The sequence below is a fragment of the Sorex fumeus genome, unplaced genomic scaffold, assembly GCF_029834395.1.
Source record: "Sorex fumeus unplaced genomic scaffold, SorFum_2.1 ptg000034l, whole genome shotgun sequence".
NCBI lineage: Eukaryota > Metazoa > Chordata > Mammalia > Eulipotyphla > Soricidae > Sorex > Sorex fumeus.
In genome coordinates, this window is record NW_026606091.1 from 2,977,027 (window position 1) to 2,995,640 (window position 18,614).

The following is an 18,614-nucleotide window of genomic DNA, read 5'->3' on the forward strand; positions in this document are numbered from 1 at the left end:
ACTGGTGAACATCAGAGGGAATTGATATTTTTATTAGCAAATTAGAGTACAACTATAGTATAAGGTTCCCCAACTCTATGATCAATGTCAAAGTAAGATTTTTAGTCTTCATATAACATTTTCATTGACTTTATTTTTTCATTACTGACTTTTATATCTGAAGAAAACATACTTTAGATCTTGGCTACCCTAAGAATTTGTAATATTTCATTAATGACGTCAGAAAAATACACACAAACATGACACTTTCCTTTCTCAATGTGTGTATTTTCCTGTGCTCCACAAGGTTTCTACACATCATTAGAATTAGTAAAAATTTTGGCCTTAAAATATAGAGATTTTCATAATTGTGTTGTCCAAAGTTTCTCTAATTGTAACCATGGGCACCATATGCTCAGTTACACATGATAAAAACCCATCATAAATTGTGAATCTTGAACAATATAAAAAAGCTTTTCCCCAGTAAAAAGAACAAAAAAATATGCCTGCTCTTTTATTTGTGCACCATGAAACGTCTTATTTATTCACTTCAATTCTGCATTTACACAAAAGTGCTGTAATAAAATATCTGTACACTACTTCTGTTACAAATATAGATAATATTTAAAGTGACTTTATATATTCTAATGTAGGAGTTTCACGCTCTAAAATGGGAATGAACACATGATAATTCCTCACCAGTTGTCTCAATAAACAGCTCCATCTGTTTCCCCTAGTCTTAAACTATTGTATTATAAGATGTTAATATAAGGCAATGAAACAAAGTTATGTTAATCCCCTTAATTTTCTATCAATTTACTAATGGCACACAACCAAAATAATTACTAACACATTGTTTTTTCCCCTGTCATTAAGATTAATACTAATTGAAAACCAGTTGCACAGCACACTACCACATTTTTAGTACTGCATCAGTTACAACCGGCTCTCAAGATTCTGAGAATCTTCTGTGTTCCTCTAGGTAAACACAGTTGCTTTTTAGAGAAAGCACAGTTAATACATCATCACTTATTAAAACATGAAATTATTGTACCACCGGTCCAAAGGAAAACAAGGGAAAGAAATGAAACAAAATGAAACAAATTCATTAAAAGCTACCTTGACAATGTAAGACATAGTTTCATATATTTTCCATTTACTCAATCTTAGGAATACATTTTAGGAGTAAAATACATGTGTATATTAAAGGCATGTTTCTTATAGTATCTAAAATCTTTAAATACTATGTAGATTTTAAGATCTAATAGAAAACATTTTTCTTTTTTTTAGTTAAAACTGGAGAGAGGTGTTCAATTGATAAAACTGACACATTACTATACAAATCAAAATTTTCTTCTTTATTTTATATCCTCATATCTCATAAATGGTTTTTATTTCAGAAAACCATTTATCTTTGGTTGTTTGGAATTATTTTCCTCTCTCTACTATGCAGTTAAGCTAAGTACATAGCTTTGGCCTTGGTAACTACGAAATATCAAATTTCTTTATAAAGAAAGACTGGATATACTAATGCAAATAGTCCTCTTTAAGTTAATCGAAAAGCAAGAAAAAAGAAAACACGGCGAAATTGTCAGTAAAATAATTTCTCGATGATAAAAACAAACAAAATTAAGGGATTTTCCCCCTCCCTCTTTAGGTCTGAAAAGCTCCACAGAGGCAGCATGGGAAAAGCCATCCACAAAAACAGTCACATTGTCTTTCCACTGGGATTTGCGTTGAGCTGGCTCAATTGTGGCAACAAAATCAGGAGAGAACCATCAGAGTGACAGTGCCTTTTGTCCGCTTAAGGATGGCAACAGCTTCTTCATGGGTCACCCCTTCTAGACTCTGCCCATTGACAGCAATGATCTGATCACCCCTTTTGAGGCGCCCATCTTCAGAAGCTGCTCCCTGCAATTATAAAGTAGGCTTGTTACTTCTCAAAAAATGCTGCCTTGCAGCTACACAACAGAAAAAAGAACTAAACAAGAATGTAAATTGCTCTGCATGTACACACACATTGCTCTCAATGCTCCACGGGTACTCCACAGCCATTAAGCAATGATGAACATACACAAAGGAGGCCTTTCTCCTAAATGGTTTTAGCATTGCTATTCCAATTTGAGACAGGCTTTAGGAGTCAATAGATTAGCTGGATGGTTTTTTGACTGTTCAGCACAGCAGTTGGTGGAAATTCAAATTAATAAAGAATATTTGGGAATTTGCCTAGTAGAAATGACTTCAGAGCATCCAAGGTTTTTTTGTTTGTTTGTTTGTTTATTTTTTAATTGAGTAAGAAATATATACAGGGGGAAAAAAGACAAAGGATTAGGTAGGAACAAAAGCAGTTTTTCATGACAAGGGCATGAGAACTTGAAACTAAGAGATTTGAAGAAGCTTAAAAGTTCATGTATACATCGACAAGGATAAGAAAAAGGCACAAATTCTGCTGGTGGTAATTCTAATTCATTCTGTAGATGTAAAATGGCTACTCAAGATGCTGGGTGCTTTATTTCCCAAAGGTAGATGGTACATGGAAGTCTCTGATTCCTGATGGGTTCTAAGAGATGAAGATTAAACAGACACGGCACTGGTGTCTGAAAAAGGACCCTATATTAAGTCATGTTTAGAATAGCCAATTATGCAATTAAAACATGAGATTAAAAATATGAGAAAGTTAATGAGGAATCCATAATGATGGCATCCTTAAAATATGTTCTAACTAGCTTGCCTTAAATAAATTGTTTCTAGGCTGTGAAAAAGGACTGCATGACTCTTCTAGTTACTGCAAATGCTGTTTATATTTTTGGACGTACCAATGGCTTAAAGAAATCTCATAAATTAAACCTATAGCTCAATACAGCATTTTAAACTGTCCAAAAATAATCATTATTTTTGAAATAATAGAAACTTCCACAGCTGGGTAATTTAAAAGGGCACAAACCTAATCATAAACTCCTGTATCAAATCTTTTAAAAGATTTTATTTAAGTACTGTTCCTCTACATTGTAAAATTTTGAGATTCTGGATTTTTATCTGTAGGAAATTATGTCTAATTTTGTACCTACAATGGATTAACAATAATTATATGGGTTTACATTTTTTAACGGTTACACCAATGTTGCAATAACTTTATTATGCTAAACATTCTTAAGATAGAACATGTTATTATATGATTATAAGTACATACAATTTTTTTAACTGGAATCCCTTTATTTCAAGATTATCCTTTATTGTAGGTAATAGTGCTGCTGGATATTCTTCATGTTTCAGTGGTGAATTTTTCTATTTCATTTAAGTAAAATTAAACTTTCAAAATATTATAATTAACATGCGCAAGTATTTTTACTACCTTTTTGTGTTCATTTAATACTTCACAGCAAGAAAAAAATTAAAGAAATTATAGGGCCCTATAGCAAGCACATTGAAAATATCCAATTTTCAAAAGACATTCTATCATATGCAATATTTTTTCAAAGGAAAAAAATAGGTCTTACTCTCTAAAGTTCATTAATATTGATACATATATAAATATATATGTATAGTATACATATACACATACATACACGTATTATCAAGAGTATCCAGAGAATTTCAATTTGAGCCTATTTTCCTTCAAATACAACTAAGCCTCACACTGGGCAAAAATATTTAATGACCCTTCCATTTGTAATTCCATAGAAAATGAAAAATTGTTGACCATTTGGTATCACCTCAGGCCATAAACTAATAAACCTGCTGCTGACCATTATTAACGGATGTTTAGCAGGGAGGAGAGTAGTTGAAATTTGCAAGCTTACCTTTGCAAACACTGTTTTCACATAAATGGGTAAATCTCCATGAGGGCTGCCATATCCTCCAACTATACTGAAGCCTAAGCCTTCTGGTCCTCGGTCTAATGTAATAGACTTACACTGAGGAGGTCTGGAGTGAAGGAAAGGAAAAAGAGAGATTTTAGAGAAAAAACCCTCTAACACAAAAACATGAGTGTCTGTGTGTGTGTGTGTGTGTGTGTGTGTGTGTGTGTGTGTATGCCTCTATTAATTTATAAAGTACTGATGATCTAAAATCTACAGTTCAATTCTCCGTGTTACTGACAGAGAGGAAATTATGGGTATTTTGGGATGCTTAAATTGTCAGTGCATGCTGTAGACACTATTTTAAATTTATATGACCTAATAGGATCCTACTTAAAACCTTAATTCTAAAACTCATTTTCCTTAAACTAACATATTAATGGCAATAAAAATTCATTTTTTTTTTCAGTTTAAAATGAGATGACCGGGCAGGAGAGAGAGTTCAATGGGAGTTACATGCTAGAGTCCTGGATTCAATGCCCAGCACTGTAAGGGCCTCTGAACACTACAGAATTGGCTCCATGGCAAACAAAACAAAACAGAACAAAACAAAACTGGAAGTAGCTCATGAGCACCAGTAAATGTGGCCCAAAATTAAAAACATATATATATATATATATATATATATATATATATATAAATAAAGTGAGAAGAACAGGACTAGAGCTGGCTATAAGAGAACACTCAACTTGCAAGTGTGAGGCCCTGGGTTTCCTCCCAGGGAGAAAAAAAATAGATACAAATCTTAAGAGGATGAAAGTCAGAACAACCATGAAATAAATCAGAAACATCAGTGTATCCAAATTTAAAAAGAAAAATTTTAATATGAAATATAAGCAATGTGAAACGACATATCAAACTATTTTAAACTTTAAACAGATACTACCTTTCTTCTCCCCTTCTTATTTTCCATGTTTTTATACAACGAAAGTTAAATAACTTGGTTTTTCTCATATCAAACTGATACAGTCTAGGCAATGCTGAATTTTTCAAAGGTCAGATCGTACTAGCACCTTGCCACACAGGTCAGTTGCATCATAACTAAACTGTCATCACAAAACAACCAAGCAAACAAACAACCACTTGCCCCCCAACAAAAAAAAATAATAATCCAACAAAACCCAACAAAACAAAAACCCCAGCTACCTTAAGACAGGTACCTTAAGACAGGTATACCTTAAGAAAGTATAAAAGGCAGGGTATGCATGTCAATCAGTCTTTTTACATGAAATAAACCAAACCCACACTACAATCTTTTTTTAAAATTTTTTTTTATTTTTGAAATTCTTATTAGTGAAACACCATGAAGTACAGTTGTAGATTTATAAATTTTTGTACTTGGGTTTCAGTTATACAATGATCGAGTAACCATCCTTCCACCAGTGCCCATTCTCCACCACCACAGATCCCAGTATCCCTCCCACCCCCCCATCTCCGCCATCCCCCACTGCCTCTGTGGCAGGACATTCCCTTTTGTTCTCTCTCTCCTTTTGGGTGTGGTGGTTTGCAAAAGAGGCACTGAGTGGCAATCATGTTTGGTCTATAGTCTACTTTCAGCATGCCTCTCCCATCCTGGGAGGATCCTCCCAACACCCTTTTATTTGGCGCTCCCTTCTCTATCTGAGCTGCCTTTTCCCCCAGCATGTGTGGCTGGCATCCAAGCCACGGAGTAATACTAAAATCTTTTAGCAGTTTAGAGCACTAGGTTTTAGGGGCCAGAGAGATAGTACAGTGGGTCTGGAACTACCCATCCACAGGGCTAACCCAGGTTTAATACCCTGCACCCTGCCAGGAGCACTTTCTGAGTGAAGAACCAGAAGTAAGGTCTGAGCATTGCTAGTTGTGGCCCCTCAAACAAGCACTAGCTTGATATACTTTATTTGTAAATTCACATTCACGTGAGTGGCAGGGATGTAAAAAGCTAAAAAACGTATTAATTTACCCTAAATCATCCTGAAATATACTGCTTGATGTCAGCCCCGTGAAAGAAAGACTAGAACTGACAGGCTCCTGCTGACCTGTGACCACACTCACGTCTCCCCCAGCAACTACCTGTATATAAGAAAAATACAAAAGAAAACACATGATCATGTGGTTAGAGAGACTTTAATAATTATTTACGAACAGCATGTAAGCAAGCTATTTTATTATCAAACTTAGTAATTTCTGTTAACATAATTCACAGAAAAATATTCCACAAGGTCCAGAGACTAACAGAAAAAGTATTCTTCCTTCTCAATTCCACAGATTTACTTTAATGTTTTTCAAATGCTTCAATATTCAAGTGTTATTTTTTAAAATATATTTAGCATATAAGGTAATCACACTACAAATTACTAGTGATTAATCAGTTGCTATTGAAAACTTGTTTTTATTCCTGCTTTTTAATCTTTTCTTTTGTTTCTTTGGCCCACACCCACAGTGCTCAGGGCTCACTCTTGGCTCTGCGTTCAGGGATCATGAATGGTGGTGCTTGGTTTACCATTTGGGTTACTGGCGGTCAAACCAGGGTCAGTGTTTGCAAGGCAAGTGCACCACCCTTGGTATGATCACTCTGGACCCTGTGTTTTCCTCTTAAAGTACAAAATAACAAATACATCAGGACAAAATATGACAGAAAAATCTTTCTTATGAGCTTTCTTGGGACTCTCAAACATAGTTATTTGGAATAAAGGGAAATAATAAAATAATAACAGGAGATTTAATCATGTTTATAACTACAATATCAACAAGTATGTCTTTAAGTTTCCCTTATTCTGAATAGTGCTTTGGAAAAAAATCTTACCTGCATTTCAATGGTGCCAGAGGCACTTTTCAGCAAGTTAACTGCTTGAGTGTGAGTCATTCCCTCAGTGGATGTGCCACAGATAGTGACAATTCTATCTCCAACCTTCAAGGCAGACAAAGTAACAGTCAGTGACCAAGAAGAGTGGGACACAGATCGTATCATCATTTTCTTCTCCACTTTCCATACCACACATACACTGCTATCAGGAACTGTAATATAACCAATGAAACCACTAACACCCCAAACTAGTAACCACATAAAAGAAGTGATAATTGATGTCTCTGCAGTGGCTTTCTAGTACCTGTAGGGAAAGCAAGGAAGTAGCAAGCAGGGAGTCAAGCTCTTCTTCTATTCTCCTGGATAAGAAACTGCTTCCTATTAAAAGAATAAAATTTCTAATATCATTTGGAAACCAAAATTTCTCTGGAACTTTTTATTATACACATTAGAATTGACTCTAATACAAGGGTTGGCAAGGCCAAGTCTGGCCCACTGCTTGTTTTGGTTAATAGAGTTTCCTTGGAAGACAGCCATGCTTATTTGGCTGCTTCCACAGGGCAGAGCAGACTAGTTACAACAGAGACCCATATGTCCCACAAAGTCTAAAATATTCAATATTTGGTCCTTCACAGAAAAGAAAGTCTGACCCTTGTGTTATATGAAACAATTAATTTTTAAGTGCTAGTCAATACTTAGATATCAGTGGGAATTAAAATATTCCTGACATCTATTAACTGAGAGACCATTTAACTAAGAGGTGGTTCTGTTTTATGACTCCTTTCAATTCATGAGGTCATGCAGATTTTCCTTTACAGAGACCTCCTGGAATATTCACAGGATATCAGTACTAGATAGCATAAATTCCATTACGGTATTCTATATTTGGCTATTTCCTCAACTTTCAAGTAAGTTTTGTACAGTTTGATAACATTGAAAATCATATTTATATTAATTTTTGCAGAAATTGATAATCAAATGAGCCTTTAATTTAATGAAGGTAAACTGATCTCTGTAGCACTGTCCTCCTGTTGTTCATCATCGATTTGCTTGAACGGGCACAAGTAACATCTCACAACAAACTGTGAGACCTGTTACTCTTTTTGACATATCAAATACATCACAGGGAGCTTGCCAGGCTTTGCTGTGCAGGTAAGATACTCTCGGTAGCTTGCTGGGCTCTCCGAGAGGGGGACTCAAACCTGGGTAAGCCATGTGCAAGGTAAATGTCCTACCTGCTATGCTATCGCTTCATGCCTTGCATGCAGCCAACCCGGGGTTCGATTCCTCCACCCCTCTCAGAGAGCCCGGTAAGCTACAGAGAGTATCCTGCCCGCACGGCAGAGCCCAGCAAGCTACCCGTGGTGTAATTGATATGTCGAAAACAGTAGCAACAAGTCTCACAAAGGAGACGTTACTGGTACCCGCTCAAGCAAATAGATGAACAACGGGAGGACAGTTCTACTGTGCTGAAGTGCTAAATTGATGCCTACACAATGAAACATGCAAGGGAAACATGTCACTTCATACTACTGTATAAAAACAATTTTAACTGCAATCACTGAATTTCAAAGGTCATAAAAAATTAAAGTAAGGAACCAATGCAAATCTTGCCATTCACTCAGTTGCAATTTTTCATACAACAGCAAATTTCCTTCTACATTTTCTTCATCTTACACTCATAGCAAATCAATGTTGTGACTGAATTTTCTGACTTAGGCACAAGCAGACATTATTAAGAAAACCAGGTGGTTGGATTCAATGGCATGTAAAACTTCTGCTGGATATGCAGGGTTGCTAGGGTTACCAGGATATTAGCAAAACTTACTCTGAGTTTCTGTGTTTGAGCTGCAACACCATTGGGGTGCATCATTGCAATAAATATAGGAACATCACCAAGTGGGCTTCCCACTCCTCCAGCAATGCTGATTCCCAGCGAATCTGTGGACCCCTGCCATGAAAGATATTGAATATTTTAGTCAAACTGATATTTTCAATTGGTATTTGTTTTCTTTGGCATGAGATTCCATGAATAACTCTGGTAATCTTTATAGGTATGGTGGTGGAAAAATGAGGCTCCAGAAAACTGCATTATTTTGACACATATCTTTAACATGAGAGAAAAAATAAGCATCTGTTCAGGAAGTAAAATACACTAAATGAAATTCATGTTGTATGACTAATGAGAAGCAGGTAAACTCATTAAGTGGAAAGGGCACACATTTTGGAATCAGATCTGGGTGCAAAGCCAGAAACCCATTTTTAAAATCCCAGAAACCTAGAATTAAAGCATGCCTCTCAATCACTAGATCTTCACTGATAAATATAAAGTCCTCTCACAAAGGACTGTGGTGAATATTAAAATGCAGGGTGATAGCATGAAATGTCTACAGGGGAATTCAGGACGTAGCAAAAAGCCTATTAAACTACAGTTGCTTTTATTTCCTCTCCTATAAAGAGCAAGCTGTTGGAGGAATCTCTTCCAGGAAAATAGGAGCTATCTGTTGAAGGCAAAGTCTTCCTATCATTGTAAGTGAGACATCAGGTATTATTCTGAATAGGGTTACACTGATGCCATTTTTGACAACTCAGAATATGCAAATAACATTTGTTATTGTTGTCTTTGTTTTGGGACCACACCCAGTGGTGTTTGGGATTTATTCCTGGTTCAGTGCTCTTGGGTGAATCCTAGGGCTTCTTAGGGAACCATGAGGTGCCAGGTATCAAACTTGGCCTTCCTATGAGGCATCGATCCAGCCTCACAATTTTTTAAACAAGGACCATGACAGCAATTTCAACAAGGACTGCACTGTGCTATTTTTCCTGTATATATTAAATGTTTTTACGATGATACTATGAAATAGCTAAACAATAGGAAAATACGTATGTGGATATATCTTATGTTAACAAAGTTTTTATCATCTTCTCTTGCTTCAGTTACCTTTTTTATTTCAACTGTTCTTAATCCCTGTATTTCAGATGCCACTGTAAAGGTGAAAAAGATTAAAAATAAAGTTATTAAAGAGTTTTTATGTTCACTTAAATTTTAGCCAGTGCCCTAAGAGTATGGGATTAAATATGATACCCTGTTTTCTTCCTTTCTTAGTTTTGTTCTCTTGTTTCATTTTTAAAGAGAGATGCTCAAGTTAGTAGTGCATGAGATTGAATCTTTCTTTCAAAGGAACTTATTACTGCTCTAGTTGGAAAAATGCACACCACATCCCATTTCTTTTTTCTTATTACAAACATTGATTATATAACTACATAATCTACTTTGAATGAGTCAAGAACAGAATGTGCTTTGGAGAGAAAGACACATGTGCACAGCTGAAAGGAATAAAGTCATGGATGCATTAAAAAGAATCCATGGACTTACGTGCCTAAATTTCTAGAATATTAGTCACATTGCAAACAGAGTCTGCCATATGGTTAGTTTCTTCAATTTGAACAACTTTCAACCAATGCTCCAAGCCAAAAAGCACTCTGCATCTTGATTTTATGTAATTAAAACACAGGAGGATCATATTAATTTTCTCAATCAAAATTTCTGCAATGTTCATGGAAAAAGAAGGCTTCACTTAATGGCATTTTCTGATTTATTGGTGTTACATTAAACAGAGAAAGAAAATAAAAATAAAATGGGAAAGGCTGCTATAAGCACAAACTCATTTTATTTAAAATTTTTGCCTACCGAATTTTCCCATACAGTGGGATATGTGATGATTTGGTGAAAAAACAGCTTATAGGTAAATTTAAACAAGTGAAAATCAGTGTTGATGACAAAAGTCAAGCTAGTAAATCATGCTTAATATATCAAACCGATCTTACATGCATTCTTCGAGCTACTTTCCAGTGACTCAGATGTACTGGATCCAGAGAGTGGAAAAGTGAATGATGACAGGCTGCCTTCACTCATCTACAAATACATTACAATCATTTCACAAAATTTTGGAAGAAATAATAACCTTTTATTTTTAGAAGTTAAATTACATCATAATTGAATCATGTCATATTTTATTTCTTTTAATGATGCAAAAAAGAAATATCTGTTATAGAACAGTGGCATTTGATAATTTGAAGGACAATTTAATCAGCATTTACCAATTTTCTTTTGAAGGAAATTGCCTAATGATTTATGAAAGTTAAAATGAAGGGAATGATGAAACTGATTCTAGACTATCTAAAATTTTAGTGGCTTTTCATATCTCACTAAGTTATTCTCTCTAAATTTTAACTGAGACTTAGAAGCTGTAGAATTAGGACTCCTAAATGAGAAACTTATGAAAGTCACCAAGGGTTCAATAAGGGTCATGAAGAAAGCTGATGAAAATGAGCACCAGAAGACAGGGAATAGGATCTCATCAGGAACCTAAAAATATATCAATCAGACTTTTACTCAAGGTGGTGAGTATTTCCAGTTCATCCTCAAGGGATATTTTTTTCAGCTGAATGCTGGTTGATAAATATTAGTTATAAAATCAATGTTGTTTTAGTAGGTTTTAAATATATTGACTTTTGAGATTATAAAAAAGGATGGAAGAAAAGCATGTCTGAAATAATTCCTAACAATGATTTATAAATTCCTTATGTTAATATCCTATTTAACTGTTTTCCCTACCTCTGAGTCTATGCTTCAGTTCCCTGCCAGGCCCATATACACAACCTCTGACAGACCCATAATTGAAATGTCACTGAATTCCCTTTTGGCTCAGGGACTATATCACCCAGAGAAATTCCTCCGCTACCCACCTGGCTGCTTTGAGAAGGCCTTCTCTCTGAGTGGAATGGACCAGCTTTGATTCTTCCAACTTCCAAAGTTACAGTGCCGAGGGAACACTAGGACAGCAATTTTTAGAATGGTTTAAAGAGAGTGTTATAAACATATTTCTAGGAATTTACTCTACTTCTCAGAATTGAATTTTCAAAGCCATATCCGTTTTTTAAAAAAATCTGTTTAAAAAATATTCTACATGCAAGAACACTTCCAAAGAGCCTTTTATGAAACATTAGAGATGATAAAAATATCAACAAGTAACAACAGCAACACCAAGTGTCTTATCTTGTGATGTATATATTGAAGACTGTTTTCACCAAGGTAAAGGGAAATTAAGAATTAAGCAATTCTCTCATGAAACGTGTTGAGTTAGGAAACTCAGATGAACTAAGTAACTCAAGTTTGAAAAACAAAAACAATAAAATCACCACTACAGCTTATTTTCTCCTTAATGGCAGAGGTACTCAGATAATTGGGCAAACTCTATTGCTACACCATACATGAATAGACCTGTTAACACATATTTACATAAACCACACCGCTCTTAGTACAAAATAAGAATTAAAGACAACTTCTCTGTGGCCCTTTAAAAACAACCATAGGCATGCAAGAAATGTGTATATACTCTGTTGTGGATAAAGCACAATGAGGTGGTTGAGATACTTGCTTTTGACGTGGTTACTGTGTGAGCTCATAAACATCAATGTTGTTAAATTTTTTGCTCGGCAATATTAAAATGGAGACCACCAAAAGTCATTATGATAAAATAATATTCATACAATGTTTATGACAATGTTCAGCATAAGGTAAATATTAGATACTGGTACCATTATATATTTCTGACGGGATAATAAGGGATGTCTTACTCTTGAATATGTTAATCACAGAGCAAACTCTGAAAGGTCAAAACCTGACATAATTATTCATTAAGTTGTTTTTTTTTGCTGTTGTTGAGGGATATTTTTTATCAAATATTTCAGGAACCTATTTGTATTTCCAGATTATGTAACTGCAGAATTCAACAAGTTCTATACTGTAATTATATATTATGTAAAGTCAAAACGCTTTCATCTACCTTCAGCACGTGTATTTTAAAATTCAAGGGCACTGTTACTATTAAAATTTTTTAAGTTAATTTTTCTATTATAAGACTATTTATGCTCATCAAAGAAAATCTTGAAAATTAGAAAAAGAACTTTGTAACTCGTATAATTAACTAAATGTTTGTTAACAAAAATATCATAACATTTTGTTTTTCAAAGTTATATCTCTATGTGGTAATAATACTCTTAAAATATGCTATTATATATTCTTCCATGTTAATAACAATTTTATGAACATCATTTTAAACATGTGACACGTATCTTTGCTATATATATCAAAGTATATACCCTGTCAACTGTTAAACTCTCTGTTTCTCTTTCTCTCTCTGTCTCTCTCTCTCTCTGTCTCTCTGTTTCTCATTTTGGGGTTACACCCGGATATGTGCTTAGTACTCAAGGACAACTTCTAGCAGTACTCAGGGGAACCACAAGCAGTGCTGGGGACTGAATCAAGATCAGCTACACTAAAGGCAAGTGCCTTAACCTCTGATCCTCTCCAGCCCTAGGTTTTCTCTTATAACAATTAACACTGCCATGAACATATGCACATATGCTTTTGTGGGTAGAAGATTATTTGTGAAAGGACTCTTATTTATTTTGGAACCACACCTGGTGGTGCTCAGTGAACCATGGTATGCTAGGATGGCAATCAAACCTGGGCGTCCTGCATGCAAAGTATTCACTCCACTTCATTGAGCTACCTCTCTGGTCCTATGCAAGGTATTTAAATGAATTATAAAACCAAAGCAAACAAAAAGCATAATAGCTAAAATAGAAAATTTATATAATATTTACAGTCCTGTCCTGTCCTCCCGTTGTTCATCAATTTTGCTCAAGCGGGCCCAGTAACGTCTCCATTTTGAGACTTGTTACTGTGCTTGGCATATTGAATACGTTATAGGTAGCTTGCCAGACGCGTGGGTGAGATACTCTCGGTAGCTTGCTGGGCTCTCCGAGAGGGGTGAGGAATTGAACCTGGCTTGGCCGGGCTGGCTATGCACAAGGCAAACACCCTACTGCTGTGCTATCGCTCCAGCCCATATAATATTTAAGGCATATATATATATGTGTGTGTGTGTGTGTGTGTATAGTCAAACTAATTTTTAAACAATAATTGAACTGTAGTATATGAAAAAAAGAAAAAACAGTGGAACAGATAGCCAATAATACACAGGAGGAAATGAGAGCAGAAATAAGAAAATTACAAACAGAAATGGCATTAATTAAAAATTCAGTAGATGAAATAAAATACTCCATAGGTTTTTTGTTAATGGCCCTTAACTGCAGAGTAACAACAGCTGAAAACAGAATTGGTGAGGTTGACTATGACATTCATAAAACTTCCAGGGAACAGCAAAAGATGGAGAAAATAACTCAAGGCCAGAACAGAGAACTGTGAGATTAATTCAAGAGAAATAACAAAAGAATCACTGGAGTTCCAGAGGGAGGCAACCCCAATGAGATATTTACAGTTAAAGACAATATTGCTAAAAAATTCCCAGAGCTGAAGAATGCAGACATCCTGATCCAAGAAGCATGAAGGTACCAGCTAAAAAAGACTATAATAAAAAGACTCTAAGACATATCCTAATCAAAATGATGAATTTCATAGGTAGAAATACAATAGTGAAAGGAGCAAGATCAAAGAAAGAAATTACACAGAAAGTAGAGTTACAATAAGCAACTGGTGCTGGCGCGGATGTGGCAAGAAAGGGACCCTCCTTCACTGCTGGTGGGAATACCGACTGGTTCAGCCCTTTTGGAAAATAGTATGGATGATTCTCAAAAAATTAGAAATCAAGCTCCCATTTGACCCAGCAATACCACTCCTGGGAATATATCCCAGAGAGGCAAAAAAGTATAGTCGAAGTGACATCTGCACTTGTTTGTTCATTGCAGCACTCTTTACAATAGCCAGAATCTGGAAAAAACCTGAGCGCCGGAGAACAGATGACTGGTTAAAGAAACTTTGGTACATCTACACAATGGAGTACTATGTAGCTGTTAGAAAAGATGAAGTCATGAAATTTACATCCAAGTGATACTACATGGAAAGTATCATGTTAAGTGAAATGAGTCTCTTTCTAGAGAGGGATAGACATAAAAAGACTGCATTCATCTGGGGAACATAAAGTAACAAAATAGGAGACTAACACCAAAGAGTGGCTGAGATTAGTACCAAGAGTTTTGCTCCATGGCTTGGAAGCCAGCCACACACTCTAGGGGAAAAGGGAGCTCAGATAGAGAAAAGAGCAACAAATAAAGCGTGTTGGGAGGATCCTCCCAGGATGGGAGAGCAAGCTGAAAGTAGACTACAGACCAAACATGATTGCCACTCAATGCCTCTTTTGCAAACCACAACACCCAAAAGGAGAGAGAGAACAAAAGGGAATACCTTGCGACAGAGGCAGGGTGGGACAGGGAGATGGGAAGTGGGAGGGATACTGGGACCTGTGGTGGTGGAAAATGGGCACTGTTGGAGGGATGGGTGTTTGATCATTGTACAATTGAAATCCAAGCACAAAAATCTGTAAATCTACAACTGTACCTCATGGTGCTTCACTAATAAAAATTTAAAAAAATATATAATACACTTTCCATTATAAAAAAAAGAAAGTAGAGTTACAGCAGAATGAAACTCTCTCTGGGCAAGAATTTTACTTTTAAAGAAATATTCTATATTTCACAATTTATTTTAAAAATAAAAATGGTTCTGCCTTTCCAACAGAGAACAATTTTTTCATTATGGGAAACAACTCTTATAGTATAAAATAAGCTTAAAACTAGAATGATAACAAGGGATGAGGGCATTATAGTTTTAAAATAATTCCTGGTGACGGTATTGCTGGGTAAATTTGTATCAAATTATTTAGTTTAATAAGGATGATCCATTCACTTTGATTTTAAATGGTAAACTTTGAAGCAGCTCAACAGTTTTTAATCAGACTATTGGATCAAAAATTCTCTTTAGTGATTTAAAAGTTGTTCAAAATTTACTCTTGGAGAATTAGTACAGGGGCTCAAGCTCTTGCCCTGCATATGATCAACCCTGATTGAAATTCCTGGCCCCACATATCTGAGCACTGTCCTGAGTCAATCTTGAGCACAGTGCCATAAGTAGTTCTGAGCAGTGTCAAGTGAAAAAATGGGGAAAATGTTTCTCTTACATTGTCCATTTCTGAAGAAGTATTAAGTCATCCCATCTAGTTTCTCCGGAAATGGATTAAGGAATAGAAAGGAACAGGATATCAACAAAGTACGATCTACAGAGGTGCATTGCATGTCCTTTCCTCTTCCTCTGACTTTCCTTATTTCTCCTCAATTTTCAAAGAGTGAGAATGAGAACTTTCCCTTGTGTCATGAATTATAATTAATCCAAAAGTAAATATAAAGAACTAAGATCAATACTTTCTGCCTTCTTCTTTCTGGTCAATTAGTGCATATATTTTTAAGAATAAATTTATATAATGCCACTGTCACTGTCCTCCCATTGTTCATCGATTTGCTCGAGCAGGCCCAGTAACGTCTCTAACGTGAGACTTTGTTGTTACTGTGTTTGGCATATCGAATATATCACGGGGAACATAGGGAGTCTGCCAGGCTTTGCCGTGGGGGCGAGATACTCTCAGTAGCTTGCCGGGCTCTCTGAGAAGGGCCGATGAATCGAACTCGGGTCGGCCAAATTGGTTGCATGCAAGGCAAACTCCCTACCCACTGTGCTATTGCTCCATATAATACTTATCTCAGAGATAAAACATTTACTATGATAGTGCTCAGTTCTTAACACTTAATGCAGTACACAGTTGAATAATGATAAATGTACTATTTCATAATTTATCATTGACTATGGCATCTTGCTTATAATCATATTTTGAGTTGACATTTTAAGTCAGAAAAATCGGTCTTAGTTTGAGTCTTGTAGGCCAATGTTACATTCCGCCTTCTACGTGGTCATGTATATGACTTTGGGAATTTGAAATTTTACCTTTAACAAAGCAGCCACAGCTTCCTGGGTGGCATTCCGGACATTTTCTCCATTCACCATTAAAATCTGGTCTCCTTGCATCAGCCTTCCATCAGTATCTGCAATTCCTCCTTTGACAATGTCTGACACAAATACTCCAGTGTCACTTCTGGAATAGAATTTTGAAGTTTAGCATTATTATTTTTCTCATTTATCACGTAGTGTTTAATAAAGGGCAAACTGTTGCTCACAATCCAGTTATGGCGCCAGGCATCTAAGTGGGATGGTGAATACAAGGCAAGCACCTTAACCCCTGTATTATCTCTCTGACTCCAACGACTATTATTTTTCATTTTATACACCATAAAGATAAATAATGACATAAATTGTACTTAAAATATTGTAATTTGATTATTTAATTTTATTTAGATTTATTTCTGTTGATGTCTTTAATTTTGAATTATTACAGGTCAATCTTACAAAGAGCAATCTATGAGAAATAAACAGATATAATTGTAGGATCACATTGTTTTTGTCCTTCCTGCATAGCCTCAGGTAGTTTAGGTTTATTGGTGTGTTCCCATCACAGTACTCCCATTCCTCTGTGTTTATTTGTAACTTCTTTCTTTGTGCTCTCTTGAATTGTAAATATTGTTTTCCTCTTCTCCCTAAGTCCTTTGCATAGTTTACTCAGAGGAAGGTCCTTTTTGTACGGACACAAGAAGACAGTATATGCTATGCTTTTATAATGTGACTCCCAGTGATATTTTCCTCCTGGGCATCTGTTCTCTCACCTAAGCCTCAGCTGCCCTTTCTTCCTAGTGCCCCCCCAAAGCAGGGTCCTACGAGGGACTGGATGGAACCAGGGCAAGCAGTAAGCTATGTGCTACCCTGGCATCGAGATGGGCCTGGCCAAAGTGCGATAATGCTTAACTATAAGTTCAGAGCTTGGTCATGGACAAATGCTATCATGATCTAAAAAGTAATAACTAGATTCAGACCCTGCCAGGGTTAGGAAAGATTAATCTGGCCTGAGCGCTGTAGTCTGAGTCTGTGGCAAGATGTTCCCAGGAGAGCTGTCCTACAAGTCTCAATGTTATCTCTTACTGTGTTCATACAAAAATAACTAGTCCTGAGATGTTGATAGAGTTGTTGGACTGAGGAAAAGAGAAAAACACCTGAGGAGGTATTTTGCCTTTGGGCAATCAGGAAGGGCTTTCAAATACCTTTTAGGTGGTATTCCCTTTGAACTTGGGCTGGAGCGATAGCACAGCGGGTAGGGCGTTCGCCTTACACGCGGCCAACATGGCCGACCCGAGTTCGATTCCTCCGCCCCTCTCGGAGAGCCCGGCCAGACACAGTAACAACAAAGTCTCCAATGGAGACGTTACTGGGCCCGCTCGAGCAAATCGACGATCAACGGGAGGGCCTTTACCTTTTACCTTTACCCTTTGAACTTGGTAGACCCTCAGGAAGGGCTTTCTTATGTTGATTTGGGTGCAGTGTCAGCAAGGGAGTTGGAGAAGCAGAGAGCAGGGGAGAGGATGAGAGAGTGAGAGAGAGAGCAGGGTGGCAAGATGGACCGTGGAGAGGCTAGCAAGGGGAACAGAGAGAGAAGGATGTAGAAGGATACAGAAGCAGGCACGTGGAGAGAGCACCCACGTTGAGAGATGGGGCATGGACAGATGAGTGGGAGAGACAGAAGGAGACGGGAATGAGGAGCAGTGGAGACTAGAGTGGGAGGTTCAGAGAGACTGGGGCAGGTACGTGGGGAGAATGGAATAAATGACATCTGATCAATCAACCACCTTAGTCCTTGTTTCCTCCGCTGTCTACCCCATGGCCGGGGCCACCCCTGCTGCGGGAACAGCCCAGGCCCACCCAGAACCTGGACAGCCAGGAAAAGAGCCGTCAGGGCCATCGCCTGCCACTCCCAAAGATTTTTTACATATAATTATCTTATTCTAACCTTTCATTCATAAACTATAAGTAACTAAAAACATCTTATTGAAATAACATCTTATTGATAACTCTGCGCAAATGTAGTGAAAGCTCCAGTACTTGTTCTCAGGGTCAATAAACTAAATGAGTCATCTCACTCTCTGGTCACTGATATCTTCATTTTAAAGGAGTTACAACTTACTATTTTATA

The 18,614-nt window shown here is 36.6% G+C and overlaps 1 protein-coding gene across 5 annotated transcripts in view; it reads right to left on the reverse strand.

Moving 5' to 3' along the window:
* Positions 1–489: 489 nt before the first annotated feature.
* Positions 490–18,614, reverse strand: part of MPDZ (multiple PDZ domain crumbs cell polarity complex component) — a 189,427-nt gene continuing 171,302 nt past the window's right edge. For all 5 annotated transcript variants that reach the window (XM_056117064.1, XM_056117063.1, XM_056117062.1 and 2 more), the window contains 9 exons: positions 16,484–16,631; positions 11,371–11,457; positions 10,450–10,537; positions 9,563–9,606; positions 8,450–8,572; positions 6,622–6,726; positions 5,779–5,888; positions 3,780–3,903; positions 490–1,890 (listed from right to left, as the gene is read on the reverse strand). In XM_056117064.1, the coding sequence (XP_055973039.1) occupies positions 1,744–1,890; positions 3,780–3,903; positions 5,779–5,888; positions 6,622–6,726; positions 8,450–8,572; positions 9,563–9,606; positions 10,450–10,537; positions 11,371–11,457; positions 16,484–16,631 (976 nt within the window). In that variant the 3' untranslated portion in view covers positions 490–1,743. The remainder of the gene's footprint in view (positions 1,891–3,779; positions 3,904–5,778; positions 5,889–6,621; positions 6,727–8,449; positions 8,573–9,562; positions 9,607–10,449; positions 10,538–11,370; positions 11,458–16,483; positions 16,632–18,614) is intronic.